This window comes from Homalodisca vitripennis, chromosome 1 (genome assembly GCF_021130785.1).
Source record: "Homalodisca vitripennis isolate AUS2020 chromosome 1, UT_GWSS_2.1, whole genome shotgun sequence".
NCBI lineage: Eukaryota > Metazoa > Arthropoda > Insecta > Hemiptera > Cicadellidae > Homalodisca > Homalodisca vitripennis.
The window spans coordinates 40613574-40633458 of record NC_060207.1 but is presented as its reverse complement, the minus strand read 5'-3'; the positions used below and the strand labels follow the sequence as shown (position 1 = coordinate 40633458).

The window sequence follows — 19885 nt, the reverse complement described above, 5'->3', positions numbered from 1 at the left end:
AAAAATGTATTTTGTGTATTTCTGTTGTCTCTTGCATGTATACTTACTAAGCATATTTCTATTGTCTACTATATGTATACTTGTAGATAGGAACAACTTACCCAAAAAATAACATAGTGGGCCTACCTCTATTTATAATGATTTTGTGAGGTTTAAACTAGTACTGTATACCATACATGCTAGATAGTTAAGTTTGAACGAACATTAAAATCTCTGCATTTCACTGGGAAGGTGATTATGGAATCAATAAAACAACAATAAAAATCTATATAATCACTTTATCGTCTTCATGAATCATACATGAGACTAATGGTTTATAATGTACAGTACAAAATGAAACAAATCATAAAATATAATTGTATTATTAATGTATATGTACAAATTTCTTTAGCATTATAACATGCTTCAAAATTCACAACTATTTTGATGCATTATATTAAAACCAAAGTGAAGCGATGGCCTCTATTAACTGACTCAACAATAATTAAATAATAGCTTTGTACAAGAAATGAGAAGCCTAAAATTAATATAAGGCAGCTTTCCATGAACATTCTGTTTATTGCAATTTTTCTGTATAAACAAAAACTTAACCATTTCTTTGGAAAGCAGACTAACAAATGTTGACAACAAATACACAATGTGGGTTGAAGGCCACTGGCTCGGGGATGGGGTGGAGAAGGCACAGGGATTACCTTTATCAAGTGGCCATATGAAGAAGTAACAAGACTAGAACGTTGACCAATTCTTTGATTGCTAAGCTCTATTTATACCTATACACTTTTTACAAGATTCTACCCTTTAACCCCTGCATGAAATATCATTGATTGAAAAAGCACCAGAGGTTCTTGCACCTGTTCATCAGTTAATAAAATTCAGAAGCAAACAAAAATTAGCCAAACGACAAAAATATATTTTTATAATTGATTAACATATACACATTCTTGTTAAGATCTAAAATCTGTTTTGGCACAAGTATTTTAATACTCAATTCTTTAAAGGCAATACTCACATACAAATATGTTTAAAAATTTTAATCTCAAATCAATTATTATACTGAATTTTATAGTTCCATTGAAAAAGAATGATGCTATGTACGATATGATTTATTATTCAAAGGAGTTGATTTCAATAGTAAAATATTATTATAATACCGTTACTTTCAACCACAGCACACCAGGAATCTATATCCTAGAGTATTAAAGGCATCTGTGGCAGATTTTGAGAAAAATATTCACCTATGACGCCTGAGTGTTAATACACAATACGTAACTACAATTTGTGGACATTTGGAAGGATACCAGATCTTAAATAAATAAATCCAGAATCAAACCCATATTTGTGCTCCTTGCAGTTATAATACAATGTTTATAAGTACAACTATGTAAAAAATCAAAATTGTTTGGTGAATAAAATAAAATAAATTTGTAAGAATTAAACAGTGAAGCTAATTGAGTTTTCTTTTGATAACAATCATTAACTAAATAAATGAATATGTTATTACTTGAGATTGTTAGATAAAGTTATAGAATAATTTAACAGAATAATACTTGTTTTGAGGACGAATGGTTGCTGGAGCAAATTATGATGTTATCATTTAGGATGATGTTATCATTTAGAACAGGGTAAGTTTTATACAACTGTAACACCATTGAAATTTAAAGGATATATATACATATATTATATATGTATATATGTTTAATCTGCACGAAAAATACATTTTATATAACACTAGAAGTTATTTTTATTTTAACATAGGTATAAGCTTATTTGAAAAGTTTAACCTATAGGGGTTTTATACTAATACAGCAGTTTTATTAATATTTTTCTTTTCAGCACCTATTTGTTATTTAGTTCTAACTGATAAACATGACTTGAAAAATTTAAATTTTATCACTGTTTATAATATACCATCGAAATCTGCATTGAATATAAAATTATCTAATACTAACATAAGACCTGTCAATTGTTTTACTCCACAATTTTCCTTAAATGATCACAGAAACATAACAAAATTGTAATGCTGATGCCTAAAGTACTGAATCTTAAAAGTACAACTAAAATGCCACAGGCTACTATTTGATTATTAAATATATATTCAATTCTGCTACTGACTGTCAGCTTCCAAATAAAGAAAGAAATTGTAAGAGAAATGTCATTATTTAGTGAAATTATCCTGACATGTTTTCACTGAAACAACAACAAAGAAGTTTCTGTGTCTTATGGGCATGTACTCCAAAATTCTATTAGCTCTTTTTATTGAATTGAACTGCTTATAGTAATTACAAATATTTGTATCTGTTCATAAAGTTCAATCTGTTCAAATTTAAAACTTAACCAAATCATTCTTAAACTAAATACATCAACAGTAAAAACCGTACATTGACAAGTTTTAAATAAAAGAACTGGACAACTGCTCAAATGTAAAAGTTTTAATTTTCAAGGAAATAAAACTGTATTAGAAATGTTCACGTATTTACATTTGATATTTTTAAGTTAATAATTATACTGAGAAATTTTTAGATTTAAAATACACAGGTTTTAAGTAGTATAGAACATGGTTTGTTGCATCTCTGAGAGTTTAAAGCACTCCCATGGTGGTACAGTTAACTCTGTTTTAAATTATGGTTTCTTTTACTATTTTTACTGTATTCAGGGAGTTTGGTAGACAAACCTTAATGAATTTTCTTTCAATAAAGAGTTCAAAATTTGCACAACATAACAATGTCACAATTTGCACCAGTTACCAACATCTCAAGTTAGGTCTTCAGTTAACAAAAACAGTGTATAACACTAAACTACAGCTGCCACTCACAATAATAACAAAAATTTACCAACTAATAAAGATTTACCACCTTCATTAATTAACTGAAATGAACAGCAACATGAATCTAAATGTCCTTTATTCCTACCAACAGCTTAATTAAATTGAAAGTAGTTTATTGTACCCTTTCTCTAATTCTAAATAGAGAATTCATTTACATACATAAATAATATGTTATATTTAAATGTCATAAAAAATAAGATTTTGTTGGAAATAAAATTTTATTTTTAAGAAAATCTTTGATTAATGTTAAGCAGTCAGTAACAATAAAGGTCATTTCCCCATAATATATACATAAGAAAAGTAAAAATAATACAGTGGAGTTTGTGTCCACAACCTAATTTAGACCAGTTATCAAAATGATACCATCACAAATGCCTCACTCAACAATACAACATAAACCATTTGAAACAAAAATGTATTCTATTATTCTAGATTTTACTAGATTCATAGTAACTAAAATTCTTCTAATCAGTAATTTACAAGTATTTAAGAAATTGTAGAAATATAACCTAGCACATTTAATATTAAAGCCACTTGAATAAACATTACTAAAAACTCAGTTAATGAAATCAATAAAATATTTGATACATGAAAATTCAAATATTTTTCTGAACTAGTTATAAAACATCAAAGTTATAAATGACCAACATTCAAGTCTACATCATGTCATACTTGTCATATTTGGTGATAAGTGCACTTCATTCAGTTTCTCTAACCTGTCCTCAAATACTGTGGTTTAATTTTAGTTTTTTTTTTTTTTTTTAGAAGTTAATATTGAACTTTTAAGCTGTACTCGTATATCAATTCAAAAGTAACTGTACCTATGTTTAAAATAAATTACTCTGGAACTATAAATTAATGTAATTTTCCATTTTGGATTGACAGAGAAAATTATATTTTTGTATAAGAAATGTCTAAAACACACTATCACATGTACAAGTTCTGCTCTAATATTTAAAAAGATTATCCAAATATAAATTTATTAATGTACAACATATGATTAGTTTATGTTTAAACCAAAGAGTTCGAGTTTAACATTTAATAATTTTGTTTTATTAAAAAATCTTGCTATTTTACTAATAAAATATTCAAAACTTACCTCATTGTATGACATTTTTTTAGAATATACGTATAACTTGTACAATTTTAATACTAAAATATATAGAGTATTATATGTTTTTCAAAATTAAAATTAAAACAATTTGTTGAGTGTTGAAAGTATAGTTTTGTAAATTATGAAACATTAATTAATTAATCATTATGCTACATACAATCAAGCCGTCTTTAACAAGGACTTCTTTCAAATGAATTCCTAAAATGTTAAACTGAAGGAACAATAAATAAATAAAAGGGATGGTAAATTTTTAACATTACACATGTTTGAATGAATCTTAAGTATTTCTATATATTTAAAAGTTTTTTTGTAGTACTAACATATTTGTTTGTTTCTATTGTATTGTAGCAGTTTTTAAAAATAATTTAGCATGAAGGTTATGTTTTTATCATGACTTTATTTTAAGATGAACAAGATTTTACTGAATACATACAATACTGAAAAATAATTTTGATTCAGAATTGAGAGTGTGATGTTATTTACAGCAATGGCACTAATGGATTTTGTGATGTGATTGTTTACTTAACCAGAAGGAAGAGTGAAACTCATGGAGCCTATTACAGTACATTTTACTTTACAACTGAAATAATCTTCTGGATAATGTACAAAAAATATAAAATATAGAACATAATGAAGGTTTAAATGAAGAAACCTTTAAAATTTCTTAATGGGATTAAAATGCAAGATACTGAATAACAAATACCATTGATTACTCTGAGCATGTGTGTAATCTAGTCAGGATTTTCTTCTGGACTATATACTGAAAAATATTTATAATCATTCATTTCTATAGTGAGAGATGTCAAGGAAGTTTTCAGATGTAAGTATGATCATACAATTCAATCAGTTTGGACCAAAAACTCCAGTGATTGAATGGAAACGCATGTACAACAGGAAATTCTTTACATCTTGATTTGGCAATGCCTGATTTGTTCTCAAATATGCGAACACAATTTCTAGAAATGCGCATTAATAGTACTTTTAAGTATTAGTTTTGTATTTTGGTGAATTTTTTGGCATTGTAACTAATCTTTATTTTTGAACTGAATAGTAAGTTCATGAAAGTAGAGTATTTTAAGTTTTATTTCTATGGAAAAAAGACTGTTAAAATATGTAAACCGACTTTTTCTATCTAAACTAAACAATTACATCATTAACTCTTAATGTCTTATAAAAGTTCAAGTTAATTAAATCCTTAAAAAAACAGAGGATTGAAAAAAATCAAAACAGATCACAACTGTACTTTCTGCAAATTTACTGGGGTTAGGGTGTTGATTTAGGATAATAATATATTAGCAAGGAATTGTTCAAATAACTTTTTAAAATAATATAATATTATTATTTTTGTTACCTTGACCAGACTGATGAATACAGACTATTACAATTTAAAAGTTTTACTTAAGCTGGAAACAAATTCTATAATAAATAAGTAATTAATATATAATCATTTTAATTCGTTCTTTGGCTTAATCTTGAAAATTTTACTATATGTATAGGCTAATAAATAATTATAATATCCTCTGCAATAACTTGAACTAGTCAAATTTATTCAATTTAAGAATTTACATTTGAACTTGTGATATATAATTATTTTAATTAATTAAGAACGCTAGTTTTAATTATCAACTGAACTATAATGAAACAGTTCAACTTTTAGGCAGCAAAATTAATAATGCCTGTTGAAGTAATAATATTTTACACTTGTTTATAATTCTCAATCAAAAGTTTAGGATTAAATTTATTTAATTTTTAATTTAAGAATCATTGTACATGTTTCCATCATGAACATGTACAAACATGACTATAACGAAGAAAAAAATAAACAATCAAGGATTTCTCTTAGTTCTTTTAGTTATAACATGTTAATGTTTTAAGTTAATTTTAAATAAATTGCTACTTCATTTTTAATAAATAATTCTACTGATATTTTACAATTGTGAACAAACAAATTTAATAAGTACTTGTATTATTATATTACATAATAATATCATGTGTTACAGAGCATTCAGGCTCACAACATTGGCAATGAACACATCTACTACTGTACCAAATATTGGATTGAAATAAAATCAGTATAATAGCCTAATAAACTATATTACTATTTCAGTAAATATAAAAAGTGTTTTAATGTATTTCAGTACAGTATAATTTATTAATCCAAACCAATTTAAGACCTTTGAATTAATGTCAGACTATCATCAAAGTTTAAATTAAGAATCAATAACTTCACAAACAATAGTGTCAATCGCATCAAACTAAAATTATAAATATTCAACTATTATACATTTTTGTACAAAATCTTTTACATGACTCAAAATAATTAAATTTTTGAAATGGTAAAACTTTTGTAAGAAAATTTTTCTCCTAATCATAGAGCTTCTAATCATCAATTTTAATCCATGTTTACATTTGATACAGTTCAGATTGTATTTAAAACATATTGAAAAGAGGCTATGGACAGTAATGTTAATTTTACCACAAAAGCAATATTTTTAAATAAAAAAAATAACAATTTAGTGACAGATAGCTTGTGTTTGGATTTGTAAGAAAATCAAACAACTAATATAAAATTTTAAATTAATTATCAATAGTGATGCAGATAATTATATTATCTTGATCATCAGTCTTCACAAGTATGAAAGCAATTTTTTTTAATCCTATAAAAAAATGAAGGATGATTAAAGATTTAGAGGTCAATTATAACAACTTAGTACTACTCTATTTTTGAAGCGTACAAAACATTACAGTATCAATTTTCTACAAATACTGCCATACTAGGAAACACTGTCAATTAAAAATAACTTACTTGTTTAATATTACAGTAATGTATATAATTCAAAATAATAGGCTAGGTATCAAAGATTGTTTTTCACACACGACTTATAAACAACAAACACAAGAAAGAAGAAAGAAGTCAAATGGAGTAAAATAAAACAATAGAATATGAAACCTCCAACAAACAACAAGTGAAAAATAATAAATTAATACAACATAATAAGCAAGTAGATGTAATAATTACAAACAATATTTTTAACAAAATGTTAATGTACAGAGGATTTTTTTACATCTACAATATTAACCATTAAAATAAGTTACTACAAAAATAGAATGGTAACGAAAAGTTCTTCATGTTGTAAAGAAACCAAACACAACAGAAGTAGGCCTTGATTTAAAACTGGACAAATGAAAATATTAACCTTCCAAAATACTTTCTTTAAGAATTGATCTATTTTGCATGGTTTTGAAATAATAATAAAATAGGTTTAATCAAAATAGTTAATTTTGTCAATGTTTCTCAGGGATGGAATCTTAAAATTGTTGGCATGTAAAATCCTTATGTCCTATAAAAGGTTGTTGCTTCTTCATATGTCAATTTGAAAATTTGAGACCATACTTACGGTATATAGAAATCAAATCATTCCTCATTTTCCACCTCATACTTGAATCACACACTTAACAACACTTTCAACAAACTCTAATGGAACACAATCACATGATAACAACATTCTGTTTAGTCAATGACCACATAAGGCAGTATATGTAACAATTCTCCATTGTAAGACGTTCTAGACACAACTTCATGCCACTCACTAAAACCTTCTTCACCCTTGCTTGTTTTTAAACCAGAATGATCAGTACAACCATTTAAACACTCTATATGTTCATTATGTAATCTGAGCACATCGTCCTGTGTAACTTCTCTGGGGGGTGGAGGCGACACTGGGGGACTTTGTGATTCTTCCCACTGGATCGCTTCCAAGTCCAGTGGGGGTAACCTTGCAAGAATCTCCTCAACAGTACGTTCGGTAGATTCTTCAGGAGCTGGAGAGGGAGGTACAGTAGATGAGGTACAAGAGGATTGTGCAGGCCCGACAGTAGAGTGCGAAGGAAGTGAGTCTGTACACGGCCTAAGCTCATCTTGAGACGGTTTCACATCTAAGGAATCATCATTTTCTGCTTGAGACCTAAGGAACTTTGCAATGTGCTCGGTCTTGTTCCGAGTCAACTCGTCAGAGCCAGGGAGTACACAGTTCACCAGGTTCATTTGGATATCTGTGGGTAACGTCCCATCAGTCTTAGACTTGAGGTCTGCTAGTAACTCTTGAGTTGTTTTAACACGTGGAGTTCTCGCAATTGAAGCTATTTTTTCTTTAACTATATCATCACTAGACTTAGCTTGACTAATTTCTTTTCCTAATGCGCTATGGTTTTTCGACCCCTTTTTACGACCTTTTTTCCTGGTTTCAGGCAGTCGGTCATCGGTCCTCGTGACTACAGAAACAATCTCACAGCCGTCCGAAGCTCGATCACTAGAATCACGACTACATTCTCCAATATCCGGCCTGAAAGACGTACCATTGACTCTAGGTACTTTGGCCGGAGGTTTTTCAGTTGGAGACAGAGTCTCTTTTCGCAGGCGTTTATTGGCAGCATGTGTTTTAGGCACTGCATCAACCCTGCTTGGTTGTGAAAGAGCAGGACTGGTGGTTGAACTAGGAATAGACATGGCTGGTGATATGACACCTGGTCGGAGTGGAGCTGTTCCACCTCGACTCGTTGCTCCCAAACGAGCCGACCCATTGTGCTGAGGTGGTGCAGCTTCCGTCTGTGGGAGAATCATGTCACGCCATCTGCGCACCAGATCTTTTGCTCTTTTGGCCAATGCATCATTTGAAGTTTTTCTCCGTAGCTCATTGATATATTTTCCCAGTCTTGTGGTCTGAAACAAAAATTTAATAGTAGAAAAAAATATTCAAAATATTTTATTCAGTAATTTTATATAAAGAACTGACCATGTCCAAAGTCTAAGATTATCCTACAGAGGAAAGTTTTGAAGATTGTTAGAAGAGAGACTCTGAGAAAAATGATATTTTAACACTCTTCCAGGTAAACTTTAGATTTGCATCGACTGATTGATCGTAATCATAATCTACTACAACAATATTCCTTTTGAACCAAATCTTATACCCATTAACCCTTTTAATGCTACATCCTCTGGGCTACTATAATTTACCTAAGAGTGCTAGGTGATTTCACCCAAAAGTACATAGACATACAGTTCTATTAAATGTTTTATTGACTGATTGGAAATGGAGTTATACTAGAAAAAGATAAAAATCTTCATTTTGTAACCATTTGCAACAAGTATCTAACAAAATAATAATCAATAATATCAAAATACAAACGTACTAATCACAACAAAACAATAAAATACTATGCTGAAATGTAAACAAACTAACTGAACTGCATTTGTGGTGTGAATAATTAATATAAAACAATCCACAGACCTCCAAAGTGGGACAATTCACATACTAAAGTTGATTCGCCAATAGCGATTCCCGCGCTTTTAGACTAAGTAGTGAAATCGCTCACAATGACATTGTAGAACTTAAAGGAGTAATAAAAATTACTTAATTAAAAATGTATTAACTGACCACTAATGAAACCTGTCACTTGAGGGGCTGGAAAAACTTAATTTTTTCTGTCTATCTGCATAATTCACTTATAGACTTGAAATTGTGGATGAAACTTTATTTATATAGGCCTATGAGAAACGAGTATGATGATGGTGCATGTTAACTCCATGGGATTTGGCTGAGCGTTAGTGAACATTTTAACATTGGGTTGGTCTTATGGGTAACCATGATGGCAACAAGAAAATCGCAGAATAAATACATTTATAAGCAAACTCGGTACACTCATAAAAGATTTTAACATGTGATATTAACACATATAGTTTAACTACCCCAACACATACATAATTTTATGGTGATTTGGTGTGTAGACTTTTTTTTATATGAAATATAATTTTATGAACAAAAATGTGTATTATGCAGCAGAATATCTTGAGAAAGACTTTAACAGACTTGAAATTTTGCGTGAAACAATTTCTACATAGACAAGTATGAATTCTATGATGGTATATGTCCAACCATGAAATTTGGCTCAGCGTCGTTGAAGTCTGTTACTTAGTAGGCATACACAATTCCTCTTTTCTTTCCCTGGGAATGTAAATATTTCTTTAAATTTTTCCATATATAAAAATTTATATATGGAAAAATATAAATTTTTCCATATAACTGTCTGTTGTTCCATCTGTCAATAATAAAATTAGCTAGACTTGAATTTTTATATTGAACCTATGCGAAACCTGTTATGAAACACATGGTGCAGTGTACTCCTACCTCGTACTTTTAAGACTTGCACACAAAAATTTTAAAGTTTCAAGTTATGTAAATAAGGAAATGTATTTAATTATGAATGGAAATATGAGCAGCTTAGTAATAAGTATAACTTAAGCATGGATGTACATTTTATTCAGTAGTGAAAGTTAAATGTAATGGCTTTACACAATAAAGCAATAACTTCTATTGGAATTAAAAACGCTACTTTCCTAAAAAAAGGGGAAAACTATAAAGAAAAAATGTATTTCGAAATTTCAGTACATGTATGTATTTCTTATTATTGTACATCAAAAGCATAATAAGAATTACTGTCTAGTTGCGTAACTTTATAGGCCTTCAAGTTTTCAAGATAGGAAACATATCAAGACAAAACTTAAATCAAACTACAATGTTTCAAATAGGAGTTTGAAGCTATGTTTGAATATTTCACATAATGGGTTATCAATACATTCTAAAACGTCTAAATGACAATGAAAGCCAAACATCTGTGAGCAATTTCTCAAAAAATGAAAAACATTGAGCTTCTTACGCAACTTGGATTTAAGTTTTAAAATTTTTATATTTTATGCAAAGTTTTACTGTTTTTACTTTGACATTTTACAACTTATTAATAAGAATATAAACATATTAATTTAAAAATTTATTTTTAATAAATACTGTATACATTTTGGTCTCAAAGAGTTACAGTGTATGTGAAATATTTACTACAGATGTTCAGAAGTATGGTATTGTTGGTTTTGAGAGTAAATGCTATCTGGTTTAAAACTCGTACAATAGAAAATTAAACTATAGCTATTAATAATTGCAAGTATTCATAAACAATTTAAAAATAAATTTAAAGATTTAACTTTTAATTTAGTTTAACCAATGTTAGTCAGCCACTTACATTGTGAATAACACTGTTAATATCAGATATGTGTTATTTCTACTGATAACAAATTAATGTTAAACGTGACTACTATGAACCAAACTCGTGTTTAGTCACAAAACTTGCACACAGCAAACACTTCTCAACATCCTTTTGCTCAAAATGTTGATTGTAAACTATCAAATAGCCAACTTCAAATTTTTCATTTACTTTAATAATGATACATAGTTTCCAACATCATGTTCTATTGTTTTAAAACATGGGCCATGATTTATTAGTTCTGATTCTTTAAGAACCAATAAATGTTTGTTACGATGAAAAATTACAACAATCCAGTTTTATTAATGACAGCAGGTGGCTATCATTTAACCTCAAATGCTACTGCCTTATGAATAATGCAAACACTTTATTAAACATTAAAATTATTATAAAAATTGCATAACCATAACAAATTTTGATATATTCTTAAAACAAATATAGTTTATTAAAGCAAATGGTTGTGTACTGCTAGAAAATGTTGAGAGCCTAAATAAAGGCTCTTGGCACTTAACGTCCGAACTTGTCCAAGCCTACATATAGGCTCTTGGCGTTTCACCACCAACCTAGCTTGAGCCTAAATACAGGCTCTTGGCATTTTATGACTTAACAGGTTATAAGTGCCTATATATATATATATATATATATATATATATATATATAGAGGCTCTTGGCACTAAAAGGGTTAATAGTTTGGCTGGGCCTATTAACACCATAAACATTAATCCATAACATTGATAGTAGACTACTAAGTCTCTCAGCTTCAACTCAAATTACATTTACAAAATTAATAATAATTCCTTAGTCTATCCTCACCATGAAAATCAAAACATTGATATTTCTGATTATTAAAACTGATGAACAATACAAAACCTAAATGTGAACTGCATTTACATTATTTAGTGTAACAAACAAATAAAAGTGTATAACTTACTTCTTTACTATTATGAAGAATAAACTTAACATGTCTTGACAGCTTGTGATACAAATAATACTTGTTCATTGCGTTTGTACTTAAAGCCATTACTCAAATGTCACACAAATTACTTTAGTTGGAATTAAATAAGCAATATGATATTTAATACACTTATATTACAAAAAAGCTGACAGTAATTAACTGTATACTACTACTTTAATTATTAGAATGTTTTTGTACTCAATAGTTTAGGTATTTCTAATTTGATTTGCAGATTCGCTTGTCGTGGTAGCCACTTTTTTATACTGTGCCTAAATATTATCAATGCAAACAAATAAGAAACAAGTATTTGCATACTTGTTATAAATGTTGAATTTAATCACACTTCATTTTTCAGTAGGCTATTCTCCTAAATAGCAGTGAAAAGAACTAAAAATACCGAGCTACTGATATGGCAAGGACTGCCCCAGAGCTGAAAAGTATGCACTGTCACAATATTGCTGGTCACAGATTTTAAAATTTGTATAATGTTATCAGTGCAAAAGTATTACGGAATTCATTAACTAACAACTGCAAATAATTCAAGATTTCAATAAAACAGCCTAACATGGTTAGTATTAATATTTTTGAAAAATCCATGCAGGCTAACTGGGTAGACATTTCTATATTATATGCAGAATTATCTAGGTCTAATTAATTAGACTTTTTTGGTAACCAGAATGCAGAATTGATACTGAATATATAGAATTAAGTTTAAGTATTCAGCTGAGATATATACAATTTCTAGCATAAATTTGAGTAATTAACATTCATTATTTTATAACGAAATAATACAATATAAATTACAATGAGGTAAATATCGTACATAACTCCTAATTTTAGTATTGATTTAATTGACTTACCTCAAGGGCTTCCTTTGTAATATTTGTTTTTTCCAAAATGGACACAATCTCCAACACGGTAACCATGTCCACAACCTGAAACATAAATATGTAATCCATTTAATAACCAGTTCGATGGCAGACCTCCTTCTACACTTCACACCTGATGGTCAGAATGTTAATATCAAATAACCTTCTATTACTAGAGAATAATTGTAAACATATTATACATAAGTTATGTAATCCAATTAACCAGTACGATGGCACTCCTGCTTCTACACTTTGCCCCACGTGGTCAAAATGTTAAAATCAAATAGCCTCCTATTACTAGAGAATTGTGAACAATTCACTACCATAACTTATAGTATTGTAATTAACCTAACTAAAAGAATTGTATGTCTTAATGGTCACTATGATCTCTCTGTAAGGCCATGATGGTCCCTTATGACTACACTCCCACAAATGCCCACTGCATTGATATTATCAGCCTGCTATGAGTCAACAATTACCATGACATATGAAAATTTCTCTATATTTCTTTATGTATTAAAGTAATTTTATGAATTTTAGGATTGGTGAGGGGCCATGATCAAAATATAAATTTTAACACCTAAAAGAACAATCTCTTCTTAAAATGAAAACTGAACACCCACAACACCTTACTGCCACATCATGTTTAACAAAGAATTAGATTGTAAAAATTCCATCTAACTAGCACAATTATTCTCCAATCATGTGGTAGTATTACAATCTAAAGAAACTGGCTACGTTTCAAAGAAACAGGCTACGATTTACTTTTTAATTGATATTTTCTTAATTTTACTAAATAATTGCGCTAATCATTCAATTTATTTGTTATGTTAATTTTAGTGGCAAAATTATTTTTAACCATCTGTTCATTATCATCTTATAAGTGCAATACATTTAGGCCTAGGATACTTATGTAACTACATCATTAGGCATGGGTTTACTCTCTCCACAAGATACAAATATTTTCTAATATTCTAATTTTAAGAAAAAACAAACATACAAGACTAAAAATTTCACATTATTTAACTTTAGGAATGATAAAAAATGACTCATTATTACACAAACTATGAAAATCATAATTCTATAACATAAAACTAGAATTAGAAACTTAGAATAGGTTTCTAATAAAATCTATAGCCTCATTTAAAGCATAACAAAAGTGCAATTGACAACACCAAAAATAATGGTTGGCCATCAATTACAGATAGGCCTACTTACAAATAGGCTTAAAGTACATTTTGATAAGCCTACAGTTGGTATAACTCTACATGACCACAACTCGTTAATAATGGATCTTTCATAAAATTAGTTACAATCTAATTTTCTGTTATAAAATCCAATTTTAAATCGAATTAATCAAACAATTAATTATGCAGTATTTGTATTGATAAATTTCGGTTTGATATTCTAAATTATTGTTTTGGCGGCCAAATATTTTCTTTTGTTTTATCTACATTTGTAAAAACTACAGTGTAGACTACCAGCGTATAAACATTTTTGTTTGTAGACATAATATTTGATAAGTGATATCTTTGGGAAGGAATAAACTGTTTTTCCAAGATTTCAATGTACGTTTTGTTATGTTGTTCAGTTCTACCTACAGTCTTAATGAACAGTGGACCAAGTATTTTAGATCGATATTAATAAACAATATTGCATAACTACACCATCGATATAATCAGCTAATACTGATTAATTAATTTGATCAACTAACTCAAACTAACTGAACTTACGGTAGTCCACCAATGTAAAGTCTTCAGTTTGTAACAATAATATTTGATTTGATGACTTCATCTAGAGAAAAATGAAATGAACTAATGAAAATAGCATTTTAAATGTGGTGGCATGTTTTTTTGTGGTTTCCATACTCATTTTCACAATGATTTCTCTATTATTTAAAATGAGATGTTCTCTATTACCTAATCTAATGGTTTGTTTTATTGTATTGGTTCATGTATTATTTATGAGGTAATGTAGCCTAAGTTATATTAAATTTTACACACATTACTTTTATTTAGTATTTTAAATATTGGTAGGTTAGTACGTGATTCAATATAATTATGGAGTATTGATGATTGCACTGCATGAAGTTCAATTTCACTTATCATACTCTGCCCCTTATTGTTATAAATTTATTTAGGTATATTAATAATTCAATTCATTCATATTGAAATATGAGGCTAAATATTCTGCAGTATGGTAAATGGTTACCACCACAATAGCATCAAATTATGGATTAGAAATACCTAAACTATCAATTACACAAACATTATAATTATAGTTATTACAATTAATTATTTTTTAACTCTTTTTAATATATTGAATAACAATATTGTTGCAAATTAATTCAAACAAAGAAAAAACAAAGTATGGTATTTGAGTAATGAGCTCAATTACAATGACAGTGTACATGTGTTTTTTGTGTCACAAGCTGTCAAGACAACATGTTTAGTCTTAAAAATAGTAAAAAGTAACTAAATGTTACATTGTTTTGTTTGTTATATTTTAGAGCAGAGTACGATAAACGGATCTGGTTCTTATATCACTTATTACAACCATTGATAGGCTACTTTATATATTGAATAACATAACTATTAATAGGTATCAACTTATATAAAATTGGTATACTAAATTAAAGTTACATGTTTCAAATAAATAGAAATAAACAAATATATAATGTCATAAATGATAAAAAAGAAAAATTATGACATGTGACAGGAAAAATGTAACTTAAATAATTAAGAAATTGTAACCATAAACAAACGTCTTCAAACCGAGAAAGAAACAGTAAATTATCTTTTAGTGTTATTATGTACAGTTTTCTATATATAATTTTTTTATATAAAAGAAGTCACTTGTAGAACAAATGTGTTGAGAATGTGAAAATGTGTGTACAGTTGGTACAGATGATGTAAATTACTATTGGTTGATTATATCAATGGGTGCAATAATGAAATACAGTTTGATAATTTTGGTATGAAAAATAGGTTCCGCTTATCATACTCGAGCCATATTTTATAAATACACACAACCTGGATTTTTATCATTAGTTTTGTAGATATAAAAAGTTGTACTATACTTCTTTAAAGGGTAGGATACAATAAGCGGACCCGGTTTTTTATATCGAAATTGGCAAACGATATTACTTAATCATAACCATCGATACAATCAATCGATACTGATTATTTATTTTGATCAATTAACTTAAATAATCTATATCAGCAGCTGTAAACACTATAAAATAATACAAGTAAGTTAAGGTAACATTTCAATTTTATGTAAGTAACATTTGATTATTAAAAATGACAGTCTATTTTAGAAAACTACACGACATTGCTTTGAAAAATGATGACATGTTTTTCATGACTTCAACATGTAGGACTCGTGCGGAAAACCCCATTATGTGAAATTTGTGGGAAAGAAACAACTGTAACTGTGAGAGGAGCAAATATGGCCGTCTTCAGTTTTCCTAATTTTGGTTATAATAATTTGTTTGATCACTGTACATATTAGGCCCATATTTTAATTTAACACGTATGATTGTTATTGAGAACTACAGATACTTTATATAGATTGATAGTCTAGGATTTGAGATGCGAATATTAGGTATCGATGATTACATTCTTCGATATAAAAAACCGGGTCCGCTTATCGTACCCTACCCTCTTTAAATAACTATAATGTAATTTGGTTCAATATTTTGGTTTCGGTTGTTTAGATAATCATAATATATTTGTTTGATCATTGTACATATTAGGTCCATATTTTAATTTAACACATATGATTGTTATTGAGAACTACAGATACTTTATATCGATTGATAGTCTAGGATTTAAGATGCGAATATTAGGTAGCCTATCGATGATTACATTCTTCGATATAAAAAACCTGGTCCGCTTATCGTACCCTACCCTCTTTAAATAACTATAATGTAATTTGGTTTCGGTTGTTTAGATAATCATGAATATATTTGTTTGATCACTGTACATATTAGGTCCATATTTTAATTTAACACATAGGTATGATTGTTATTGAGAACTACAGATACTTTATATCGATTGATAGTCTAGGATTTGAGATGCGAATATTAGGTATCGATGATTACATTCTTCGATATAAAAAACCGGGTCCGCTTATCGTACCCTACCCTCTTTAAATAACTATAATGTAATTTGGTTCAATATTTTGGTTTCGGTTGTTTAGATAATCATGAATATCAATGATTTAATTGTGGCAGTGGCTGCTTATTATACTGAAAACACTAAATATACAAAGTTGCACATATGTTTTTTGTACTTAAATGGCATATGTCTTCATAGAAATGATTACTAGGCCTAAGAAAATTTCAAGATTAAATTTAATGAAGATAAGATACTTCGGTATTTATTTACAATACCGTGACCATGAAAAATGGACTTTTTTTCATGGATTGAGCATTTATAGCCAAGTATTATTATCACAGGTGCATATAAACTGGGGGGAAAGTATATCATTGTATTATATTGATGCCTTTCGGGCATTATTGCATTAAAGATGGAAAATAACCGACAAAATTTTGTCGAACAACACTTGGAGGGTTAAGGATCAGGGGCATCACGTGATCTGGGATTCGACTTTTGCAAGCTCGAGTTAATTTTTTTTCTAAAAGAGCAAGCAGTGCGCAGCACTGCACAGCGGGCAGGCATCGTTGACAGGATTAACGTCATAATTTCAGTAAAATTGCCAGAGGTACTGTCAAAAACAGAGTTTTCAGAGAATTTCAAAAAATCGTAACTCCTTTGATTTTCGTTGCCGACGAATTTTTTCTTCACTATTGTTTTCAGGAAAAATTGTAGTTTTCAGGAAAAAAAAAATGAACATACCTTTCCATGGTCACGATATTGTAAATTGATACCGATACTTCAAATAGCAAGTATAATACTTCATGTTATTTGAACTTACTAGCCTATACACTAGTAGGGCCTACTCATAGGCTAGTTGTACAGCACATTGGGAAAATTTAAGCATAATGCCAATGAGTGTTAAAAATAGGCTATGTAGGCCCAAATGTAAAATAGGTAAATTAAGCTACTAATTTTATATGAGTAAAAAATTACTGATAGCTAGTTTTTATATTGTATTGTAAGGGTACGGTCCAATAAGCGGACCCGGTTTTTTATATCGAAGAATATAATCATCGATACCTAATATTCGCATATCGAATCATAGACTATCAATCGATATAAAAGTAATAACAATCATATGTTTAAATTAAAATGTGAATTTAATGATAACAAATAATAAATGAACATAACCAAAATCAGGGAAACTAATAACTTTAACTAAATGAAATAGAACGAAAACGTTTTTACTAAAGTTGTGTCCACCATTACCTTCTTTTTTTGCATCTGAAGACGACCATGTTAGCTCCTCTGACAGTTACATTTGTTACCTTTCCACAAATATCACATAATGGATTCTTAGGTACTAACCCAACATCCTGAAGCCATAAAAAACATATTTTGTCGTCTTTTAAAGCAATTTCGTGAAGCTTCCTAAGATTGACGGCCATTTTAATACACAATGTTACGTGAAATTTAAAATATTACCTTAATTGTATTATTTGAAAGTGTTTACAGCTGTTCATATAGATTATTTAAGTTGTTAAAAATAATTCATCAGTATCGATTGATTATATCGATGGTTATGATTAAGTAATATCGTTTGCCAATTTCGATATAAAAAACCGGGTCCGCTTATTGGACCCTACCCTATTGTAATCTTAAGTAATGATTAGAAATGGAACTTGAATTTTTATTAACAAAATGTAGGCTACTTAAGTTTAGTCTATGCTGTACTTATGTATCTAAATGGTTCAAAGTGGTAAAAATAGAGCTTCCTATATTTTTTAGCACATCTTTTAATAAGAGTGTCAAAGTGAAACTTGATGAATCATGGACCAAAAGTCACAAGCCTAGCTTTGAACTTGCCATCTGTGATTCTGTAAAATCTATTACAGACATTCAAGAATTTGTTCTTATGTTTTAATACAAGTAATTAATTGTAATATTTTCTAATTAAGAGTCTAGATTGTGATTAAATGCTAAATAAAACAACGTTAAACTTAAACTAAGATTAGTAAAGCCTATCTGGGGAATAAATTACTGAGGAAAAAATAAATGCATGCAAATATAACAAATTAAAATCTAATAATTAACATGCAAATTTTAAAGCAATCATTTCAATGTTTGTAAAATAGCGTAAATACAATGAGTGGATATTGCAATATTGAGCATTTCAGACGTTTTCATAGGTCGACTGTCGACCGGAACTGTAGGAAGTGCCAGTGCGCAAGCGCAGTGCCGCGTATGAGAGCCTGTGAGGTGGGCCAAGGGTAGGCAGTGCTTTCTACAGCTCCGTAAGACATTTTTCAATCAAAAATAGTTACACTTATCTGTTACTAATGTTAAAATGAATAACACCAAGAACTCTCAACATAACACAGGTAACTTTTATAGGGATTTTAGGTCAATTAATGGTTTATATTTCATTAATAACGCTTATAAATAACACCTTAAACACCACATACACACGCCACTCACGATTGTTCCTACGTAGTCACAATATATACGAAATACACTTTAACGATTTAATTATATAATTATTATTGCTTACATTATAGTCCTTGTCCAATGCCCGCAGTAATTTTTCCTTAATCTCTGGAGGAGATAGCTGCATGAGGCCGTAATTGGTCTCGAAGGTAACAGCTCCCCAACCGACATACAGCCACCTAGCACTTATGGCCGACATGTACTATTGAGGAATTCTGGGAGCATAATAACTGGCAGACCTGTTACGATACTTCACGAACCTGACGTCATTCAATCCGAAGTACACTTCGGGTACGTTCGGAACCAGTCATTGATTGGAGGAGAGAAAATCAGCTGTTCCACAGCTGATCGTACGTAAAAAAAACCACTTCTCTCATCATCAGATGTTTGTTTTTGTTATTGTAATTTTGGCTTTATTTAGTATTTTTAGCCAACTAATAC

The 19885-nt window shown here is 29.2% G+C and overlaps 2 protein-coding genes across 6 annotated transcripts in view; one reads left to right on the top strand and one right to left on the bottom strand.

Annotated features, from left to right (window-relative positions):
• Positions 1–260: 260 nt before the first annotated feature.
• On the bottom strand, positions 261–19643 carry LOC124360207. The gene is made up of 3 exons (XM_046813618.1): positions 19509–19643; positions 12846–12920; positions 261–8658 (listed from the first exon to the last, which is right to left on the bottom strand). Exons 1-3 carry the CDS (start codon positions 19641–19643, stop codon positions 7450–7452), a joined length of 1419 nt encoding a protein of 472 aa, XP_046669574.1. The 3' UTR covers positions 261–7449.
• The window catches only part of LOC124360214 (iron-sulfur cluster assembly 1 homolog, mitochondrial), an 18922-nt gene continuing 18218 nt past the window's right edge, over positions 19182–19885 (top strand). The window contains exon 1 of one of the 5 annotated variants that reach the window (XM_046813631.1): positions 19182–19338. The gene's annotated coding sequence lies outside the window, so the exon portion shown is untranslated. Of the gene's footprint in view, positions 19339–19592; positions 19795–19885 lie in introns of those variants that run through there. The other 4 variants (XM_046813657.1, XM_046813649.1, XM_046813640.1 and 1 more) reach the window with 4 other exon arrangements.